Genomic DNA, 9,642 nt, shown 5'->3' with positions numbered 1-9,642 from the left:
TACTGAACTGTGGTGCCTAAGGAAATTGGCTAGCATGCAGTAGTAGCCACAATAGTCATGGGTTTGATGAGCAAGCCACTTGAGTTGCTCCTGTGCTGGGAGACTGGCCCCTGCGATCGATATCTGTAAGTCGCTCTAGATAATTAAGCATCAGCTAAATGCAGACACTTTAAATTTAACATAGATAATAATAATAATAATAATAATAATAACAATGATAATGGTGTACCTGCCAAATGAATGCAAGGCAATAGCAAGAGCCTCAATAGATGAATAGGAGTGAATTTGTAATTTATTCAATGGTTTATAGAACAGCTAGACAAACAAACACAGCAGGCCGAGCTAAATGACAAATGGCTCTTTAAGTCCTTTCTATAAAGTCTGCTTTTGATGACATTGTCACTGTGACACTGTTCTGGTCCCATAAGTATCCACTAGATGGCCCTCTTGACTTGGAGATGAATGGGCTGGGTGGCAGTCAGGTTATTCTATAAGGGACCCTTGTGAGTAACTCAATGAATATTGAGTGGTGTTGGTTCCGGCTCTTGGTCTTGAGACATAGAGGTGCACATTGAATGACTAGAATGACTGTAACTGTCAGTGCAGGATCTACACTAACTTAATTGAGTGAAGACCTCAGAGGAAGATGTGCATATGTTCCAAACCCCAACAAATGGACTTGCCTAAACTGACATTCCAGTTTTGTATCAGGTGTTTTGACAGATTCTTGAATCATACAATCAAATCATCTAAGCATATGTATGTGATCATCTAAGCATATGCCTCACGGAAATTGAATCATGCACTGTCCACTGTAAGTAGTAAGTTGTGTGACAAGGGAACACAAACCATATTGGAGGGGCACATGCAACTACTGTGGAATGCTAAAAAGAGGCGCAGAAAAAAACACCACCATAGCCTAACGTCCTCATACGTAAAGGAGTGTGTACATGCATGGAAAACATCAGACACAGCAAAATAGCAATGTTCTCATTTTTAAGACTTTATTTTACAGCAGAAATTATATAAAGCATTCAGAAAACATTTTCCATATTTTAAGGGCAATTCAAAATGTTTTGCATGGCTTCAGCAGCTGAATATTCTTTTTTTTTTTTTTTTTTCAAACATATCCAACGATTCAGTGATGCTCTTACATGCACAGTTACAAAAACTGAAATTAAATTCACAAGAGGGACAGAGAGAGACAGTCAAGGGAAACCGAACATGGAAACTCAGTGGATGGGGAGAAAGCGGGCCATGAGAGGAGGGGACACTTGAGTAACAGAAAAGAGAAAACATAGGTCTAATACTAGCTTCACATGCAGAGTGTTGATTGCCCAATGCCTTCTAAAAGAGCAGGGTCTGTAGCTTAGCTTTTTTATTATTAATATTTTCATTTGAAAATGATGAAAACGTGCATTTAGGGTCAGGTTATATGAAATCATCTCCATATACCACCTTAACACCTGGCTTGCTGATGTGGTAATTGCATAAGAAGAAGTGAACTTGGTGTATTTCTATATATATATTTTGTTTCTGCATTCTTCACCCAACAGTTTATCTCTCACAGCTCCTTAGACCTAAAGCTCACCTCTTTAGTGACAGGAAGTGTTTATTGCTTTGTATGTATGTGAAAAGCTTTTGAGGGTGTTTTTCATCCCAGCTTGCGTTTCTATTTTCTCTGAGTTTCATTTGGGCAGGAGTCCGAACAGAATGGACAGAGTTTACTGTTCTTTCAAATGAGTTTTGCATTATCAAGTTGCCTACTAGAGCATCCTACTCATTCAGCTCTAGTAAAATGGCAAGTTGACTAAAATTCTAGATCTCTAGGTCAGTAAACCATGATGTGCAGCCACATGGAACAGACATAGCCATGATCTGTAACTGTTTGATCATCTGAAGGAAGTCAGATATGCAGAAAATAAAAATAAAAACAGTGGCCATACATATCCCTTCAAATTGTTAATGGAGTTAAGATGTGTATTTTTAGAAACAACTAGGAGTGAATTTCTAATCATGTAACATTGCATTGGGATAAACATGGTTGAAAATTAGTCTGGTGAAGATGCCTGCTACCCTTTATTACACCCCATAATTTACATTTACAGATTAGTCATTTAGCAGGCGCCTTTACCCAAAGTGACTTAGAGTGCAATGGATGCATACGTTTGTCAGTACATGTGTTCCCTGGGATCTGAGCAAATGAACTTGGCACTGCTAGTGTCATGTTCTGCCAGCTGAGAAAGAGGGATTGTGTTGGAAAACAATGTATACCATAAGTGGAGAACACCACACCAATAATATCGTTTTTTGTATCTATCTATCTATTCAATAAATACTGAGGTTTACCACTGAGTATCCCTGTGCAGATTTGGCAGTGCTTTACTACTTGCTTATTTACTTACTTACTTTCTTACTACCATTGTCAATGTCTGCAGCTTCTGACACCAATCAATCAACTTTGATATTTGTGTTAAAACAATCAAAGTTATCTGGGTGATATGAGGTGGTTGATCTCCCGCCCCTGCCCCTGACTCCACCAACCCGCACCCAGTGACCCCATGCGGTGCCACAGCCCATCCCCTGGCGTCTGAAAGTTTGTGACTGAGCTCAACCCTGTTACTCTCAAGCAATTATCCTCTGGGCGTCACCCTGCTCCTTCTTGAACCCTGAGTGAAATATAAGACACAAGCTTGCCCATATCTCTAAGGGGGCCCTGTACAGAGTGGCCTAGCTTGAGCAGTCGCATGTGGCATTGTGTGGCCGAGAAAAGCAGCACCCTTGATGTGAATGTGTCTCAGTGGTAAAAATGGAGTCATGCGTGTGCATGCTCACGATGATATTCAGTGAAATCCTGGAGGTACGTACGTATGCATGTCGCAAAATTGGAAGAACATCTAAGCCCCAGGTACAGGCAGGTGGGAATGAAATGAACATGTGCCAAATCTGGAAATGAGTTTACAAGTCATCCTGATTTTCGCATGGGCAAAGCAAAAATAAGTCTGTGTTCTGACCATGACATCAAACTCATACCTTCTCTCTCAGTATAGTAGTGGTCTGAAGGTGGTGGTGGGTCAATGAAATGTGTTTGGTGACGTGTGTTGTATAGTGAATTAGAGACTGTTCCCAGCAAACCTCTGAAACATATCACTGTTTTCAGAACATTGAAAGATGTGGTCTCTTGGAATCAGTGATAGGATTAATGAGCGTGGGCAGAATCTCTGGGTGTACAAGTGACTCCATAATCCACATGACTAGGGGGCAGTTTCATGAGTTAAATACAAGAGGTTTATGGGCACTTGGCAAACTGGCAGCAATCTGTGTCTAGAAGAGATAAGTCTATTCAGAACATGCTTTGGAGAGAAATAAATCAAGCAGTGGGCTAAAAGAGATTAGATCTATTTTTTTATCCCTATATATGTCTAATATTTTCTTCTGGTATATTTTGCCATACACACTAAAAAGGAAACAATGACCCCACTACAGACAAATATGTAAAATCCTGATGTTGGCTTGCTCTTTAGGCTAGTATTAGGCACTTTCTACATAAACAAGTCACGGTAATGCATGTGGAAATCAAAACACAACGCAAACAAGGAAACCAATGTGAGAAACATAATTCCAAACAATAAAAAATGAATAAGAAATTTGTAATGAAGATTTAAACAGCCCTAAAGCTCAGGAACTTTTCATGTCATTCTAATTGTCCTTACCATATCGTTACAGTCTTCAGAAAATCTACTGGTCTAAATTGTATGCTCTAGTTCTGGTTCACGTTAAATACGTCATGTTGAACACAGAGCACAAAATCCATTCCTATCCCATCCAAATGGATTGTAGTCATATCCCTTGTCTTCTGAAATGCCAAGCTACATCAAGCTATTTTTTTACATGTTCCTCACAAAGGTGATAGACTATTGCCTTGTAGTTGCAGGAAAGAGGTTTGGGAATAAATCAATTTTTGTGATTGAATAAAAAATCCTGAACATAAAACCAGTTTATTGGGGACAGACATTCATATCAAGTGGATGAAATCAAACCTTGAGTTTCATTGAATTTTGTGGTGCATTTTCACTACATTCTGATCTGTGACAGATTATGCATCTCGATAACAACCAGTGGTGAGTCCATCTTCGATTCTTTTGGCTGATATCTCCCTAATGGACAATCCTCATATTTCAGCATCCTCTTATCCTTGTACAATGTTACAGTATTTTAAAATCCTTAGTGGAATATTTTTCATGTTCAGCATTAAGTGTAGGAAAGGTGGTCATGTTGACTGATTGCTATCACTGCCAGTGAGTACTAGAGACTTATGTGGTTTTCGTTCGTTGGTAAATTATTAAGATCTTTCAACATGATGGTGAAAATGTGGCATCATGACGAGGTAACGTGACTTAACATCTTGTATTCTTGTGATCACTTGTTCTTGAGCATAAAGATTAAATAATCTCCTGTTAATCTATAGAGTATTCACATTGCTGGGCACCATTGGCAAATAAAAAGGGTTCAATATATGTGGTAGCTCAAAACAGATAAACAAGTAACTAAATCATTTCTGAAGGGATTCATTTGCCTTCCTCTAGCTCTACATTTTTTTTTCTTTTGTCCTTATTCTGCAGAAATGGCATGCTTCAGTTAATGCTCCTCAAATGAAAGAAAAAAATGAAAGAAAATGTTGCAGTGAAATCATTGGAGTTCATTGTACAGATTATAGCCACTAATGTCATTTTTTAAACATATTTTGTGTCGGTCAGGACTCATGCACATGGCTCTGTCTTTGCATCAGATATTTACATTATGTACAAACAGTACAACCATACCTCTTGGGCGTTCGAACAAAACTATACAATATATTTTTGTTGTTGTCTCTTATCATGTTATTACCCCATTTGTGAATAAAATAATATATTTTCTTAAATACAATCCTTTTCAGATAAAGGTTCTGGAATTCCATGCATCCTCACATCAATTCTTTATGTACAGAGGCCGATCAATAGTCAAAAATATGGATTTCATCTCCAGTGAGAGATCTTAAGTAGGGACCTTTTGGAAAGTCTTTAAGAAGTCAAGGCAATGTTATGTGATCATTCCCCCAAAAGCCACTTTTTAGCTTTCAAGAGTTCATCAAAATAAAATGACAGCAACAATGATAACTATTGATACCACACCACAGCACAACAAAGATGGCAACTAGCAAAAATATTGGCTTTGTGGCACAAAAGAGATTTGACCTCTAGAAAACTCTAGAAATAATTAACATGAGCAAAGATATTTGAAAATGAAAACAAACATATGAAAAGTACAAATTTGAGCAAAAACAAAGTTGCAAGATACAAAACTAATCATGACATGTCATTTCCCACAACAGTGGCATTTTCCCATGACACTGATAAGATCTGTACTAAAAGGTCATCGTCAGAAAGGGAAGTAGCAGTCAACGGGGAGGTTGAGAACGACGCCACAATATAAAAAATAAGAACTCAAAAACACAAACTTGTTACATCAGCATGCAGGAGCCGTTGTTGCTCAAACACATGCATTATTCTCAGGTTAAAGTCAACAAACACAGGACTCACAAAGTCAGGCCAGCGGCGAGGTGACAGTAAGAAAAGGATTCATTAAAAAGTCAGTGCTCACCCGCACACACACACACACACACACACATACACACACAAAGGGATAACCCCATATCTGACTTATCCCTCCCACTCAACATCACCCGATGCCCCCAAAAAGACACAAAATTTGACACAGGCACTCCACCACACCCCACACTGTCTTTGCCCTGACCCCTCCTACATTCATCTGTGGCCAACCCCTTCCACTGAACAAGAGGATGGCTTGTCAGAAACAAAGATGGGTGAAGTTCATACACTGAGCCTATGGAAAATAATTGCATGCATATGGTCGAGGAGATGAGGCAGTTCATTTGGTTTATGGTGTTTTTTTTTTTTTGTTGTTTCTTTGTTTCAAATTGATTTTTCCTTCTTTTTTTTACAAAAAAATGTTATCAGAAGCAGGTTCCAGCATGATTATGCATGTATATGCAAAGTCATTTCCGTCTGAAAACGCTCATGTTCCATATCTTACACTTGCTACCAAAAGAACACCTTAGACTTCAGATGTGTTTTTCGATTCAGTATTTCCTTTCTTTTATCCTTTTGTTTTTTCTTCCCATTTCTTGATTTTATTTTTTTGCTCTTTAAAAAAAAATCTATGAAGAGTGCAAAAATGCCATGGATTGAATATTATATTTCCCCAGAAGAGTCTTGAGTTTGACAGAACTCTCCAGTTTCCCCTTGATAGAAAGAGAAAAAAGATGCTGTAGCTTTAGTAGACAACTGTAAGTCGTAGTAATCACATGTATCCTTGTTTTGTTGTTTACAGAAGTTTGTTTTGTCCGTTGTAAAATGTTCATCTCCGGTAGAAAGAGGGAAAAAAGGGAGGAAGAGGAAGTCTTTAGAGATGTCACACTGCGGTAGGGCTCTTCGGCAAGCTCTCATGTTCCTTGGCCTTTCTCAATTCTCTCGCCCTGGATGGGATACAAGGAGGAGGAGGACACAAAACACAGAAGAAGCAAAGCTGTCAGTCACCTGTAGTTGATTCCAGCTTTTAATTAATTAGTTAGAGCACTTTATGAATGCAGAAATACACATGACACTTTTTTCTTCTTAAAACAATATCAATTAATTTGATAGATTCATTTGATTGTATGACTATACCCCTGTCTTCTGAATTAAAATACAGTTAGATACGTGCTGCAGTGGTGTTCTGGAAAGAAGGATTAGGGTCACAGATCTATGGAAAGATTCATCTAGCTCTTAAAATGTAATTGGACTACTTAGGTCTTGTGCAGTGATAATGGTCAGATTCAATATAGGATGTTGAGTGATGGACTACTCCTAGCTCTTGTTTTGTCACATTACCTGTCATATGTCATTGTTACCTTTTACAATACAGCAAACAGCTTCACTATAAATGTTAGTTATATACAGTACACCAAGAGAAAGTAACTCTTAACAAAGACATTTTACAGAGAAAAAAATACAGCAAAATAACTTCCAGCTTCCCAGGTGAACACTGTTTATGAATGATAGACACATTGGACAGTGATGGTCCTTAGGTGGTTCACAGTGGTTTTGCTCCCTTGACTTTGAGAGCTGGAACACCCACACATTTCCTGTCACACCCCGGAATCATATACAAGACTAGAAGAAAAACAGGCAGCCAACAAGTATTGACATCATTGAACACAGCATGCCCCCTATAAAGAAAGCAAGGCCTCAATCTCTTTTGGCAAGTCATGCAATGCCATCACCACTATCTGGCAGTCCATGGCTAAGTGCTCCTAGAAGCGTCATCATCATGGCGAGAGAGACAGCGGGTAGGAACATGGGAGGGGGATAAACCAGAGCAGAGAGGGAAGCGCTGGGACACTATTGCCGCGTTAGAGCCGATAAAACTGGTTTCCCACCCCCACTCTTGCATTCAAACTACACCGGCTCCAGCAGGCAGCCGACATGCAAGCAAGCAGTAAGCAAGATAAACTGGAAAAGGGGCAAGGAGGGAAAAGGAGGAGGACAGGGCGGAAGAGAGATGAAGATCAGAGAGAGGGGTGACAATCGGAGAAAGAGACTGAAGAGAGAGAAGGAGAGAGATCATAGCAAGAGCGATTAATGAGACCTTCTTGAGGATAAGAGATGGCAAGGAAAGTTAGACAGCGAGAGAAAAAATGAATGAAACTCAACTAAGAGGAAGAGAGAAGAGTTGACTTATAGGGGAGAAGTATAGAGGGGGGGGGGGGCATAAACTTGGAGATGCTGCCACTGCACTCACCCGTTTGAACAGTCTATGGTCCATCAAGGGGCTTAGCATAAACAGTAAAACAACACCAGACAGCTATTAGCACACACAGGGCACTGTGAGGTGGGGTAGGCAGGAGAGGAAGAGGGCAGAACAACACAGGGAGTTGCAACAAATCTGTGCTGTGCTAGATGGAACCCTTAGCCATCCTCTAACGGAGTGTAAGGCCAATGACACGGTGGACTCTCCTAGGAATGTCATTCTGAGCCTTGCTGCTAAAGTTCTAAAACATCATGCTCAGTGTCACAACTGGAATAGTGTTTCTATTAGACTATAGACATGGCAATGTATGTGTACAATAGACCCCTGTACTTTCCCGATCAAGAAGAAACTGAATATATTCTTATTAAAGAAAGGGGGAAAAAAGGAAGAAAGGTGTTCATGCTCACCTATGACGACATCTCAGTAGGAACCTCATAATTTTCCTGGCAGCCTGGTCTTGCCTCTTTGTCCACAGACTGCTTCTACAACACACACACACACAAACCCAAACCAAAATGTGGATTATAGGCACCCAGCCCTGCCGCAGTGGCATCTTTCCCATGCTTTAAAAGCTAGCTGTTAAAAAGCTATTTTGCTTTGTGTACATTCCAACTTCCTCTTTTAAGATGTTGAATGGTTTGGGGTCATTTGGGATAGGGGCGTGGCAGTGGCGGTGGAGATGTCTACCTGAGTTTGTGCTGCACCAGGGCAGCGGTGCGGGCACGGCTGGGGAGGCTGGGGTGGCCCAGCTCCTTGTAACTGCGGTAGTACTGCTGGATCAGCATGGCTGCACGCCGACTCTGCTGGAACTTCTTCTGCTCGTGGTAGCTGCGGAACTTGCTTTGAATCAGGATGGCGGCCAGCGTCATCTTCTTATAAAGTGCATACTGGTAGAGTCGGGTGGGGATGGGGAGATAGACAGTTATTAAGAGATCTCCTTTGTTAGCAACATTTTGATTGTTAGCCTTCAGATATGTACAGCAAAGCAGTTCTTCAAACAGAGAATGAATAAAATCTTTTTTTTTTTTTCATTTTCTGATGGGCTCAGAAAATATCCCAGGACTTGAGGAAAGCATCCCATTACCTTCAAGGCTATCCAGGTCAGCTTGTGGGAGAAAGAGGGAGGGTGTAAGGAGAAGGTGCATTTGGTGCACTGCATTTGTAATACTGCATGTGAATACTTCTCTCCATGATCCCTTACAAAGGAGCTGTAGATAAAGCTAGTGTATGCTGAGTATAGTCTGTTTTCTAAATCCATACCTGTTTGTATTTTTTATAACAGCGCTGAATAACAGCGGCTGCCACTTCCTGCTGTTCGCGGAGTGGCTGTCCCTGCAGGAGAGGGAAGGACAGAGAAAGAAAGGAGGGGGAAGGAGGGAGAGAGGAGAGGGAGAGAACAAATTAGCATTGATACAGAGACATGAAAGGCAGGGTGACTTTTTCCTTGTTGCGAGTCCATCTTGTTGTGTCTTGTTGATCCAGTTGTGTCATTTCAAGACTCTGAAACACAAGAGCAGAGACAGAGAGGGGGGGCAGGGACAAGAGAGAAGAGATCCTGACCAGTGCCAGAGTTCCTCTGAGATATCTGGAGAAATGAAAATAGGGAGATATCACAACAGGGGGAAGACGCTTTAGCTGAAGCAGAAGTGACACAGAGAGACAGCGATGCAAATCATTCCTCGTAAGCAGGCCATGCTAGTCTCAAGCAGCTCTGCCCATGCTTTACACACTACCAGTGACTGAGCCTGATTTCTGGAACCAAACCACTGACGAAACAATTGAACACATAAAAGA

General features: G+C 40.6%; 1 protein-coding gene across 9 annotated transcripts in view; it reads right to left on the bottom strand.

The window, feature by feature from the left end:
* Positions 1 to 9,642, bottom strand: part of camta1b (calmodulin binding transcription activator 1b) — a 252,264-nt gene that overhangs the window by 13,418 nt on the left and 229,204 nt on the right. The window contains exons 19-24 of one of the 9 annotated variants that reach the window (XR_006031365.1): positions 9,109 to 9,180; positions 8,933 to 8,953; positions 8,536 to 8,735; positions 8,256 to 8,330; positions 7,840 to 7,870; positions 5,655 to 6,535 (exon numbers count right to left, since the gene is read on the bottom strand). Coding sequence is in view for 7 of the 9 variants with exons in the window: in XM_042090380.1 (XP_041946314.1) it covers positions 6,503 to 6,535; positions 7,840 to 7,870; positions 8,256 to 8,330; positions 8,536 to 8,735; positions 8,933 to 8,953; positions 9,109 to 9,180 (432 nt within the window). In the remaining 2 variants the exon portion in view is untranslated. Of the gene's footprint in view, positions 1 to 3,979; positions 6,536 to 7,839; positions 7,871 to 8,255; positions 8,331 to 8,535; positions 8,736 to 8,932; positions 8,954 to 9,108; positions 9,434 to 9,642 lie in introns of those variants that run through there. The other 8 variants (XM_042090382.1, XM_042090380.1, XM_042090381.1 and 5 more) reach the window with 8 other exon arrangements.

Source organism: Alosa sapidissima, chromosome 4 (assembly GCF_018492685.1).
Source record: "Alosa sapidissima isolate fAloSap1 chromosome 4, fAloSap1.pri, whole genome shotgun sequence".
Lineage (NCBI taxonomy): Eukaryota > Metazoa > Chordata > Actinopteri > Clupeiformes > Clupeidae > Alosa > Alosa sapidissima.
The sequence above is the reverse complement of the archived record's forward strand: the minus strand, read 5'-3'. Positions and strand labels throughout refer to the sequence as shown.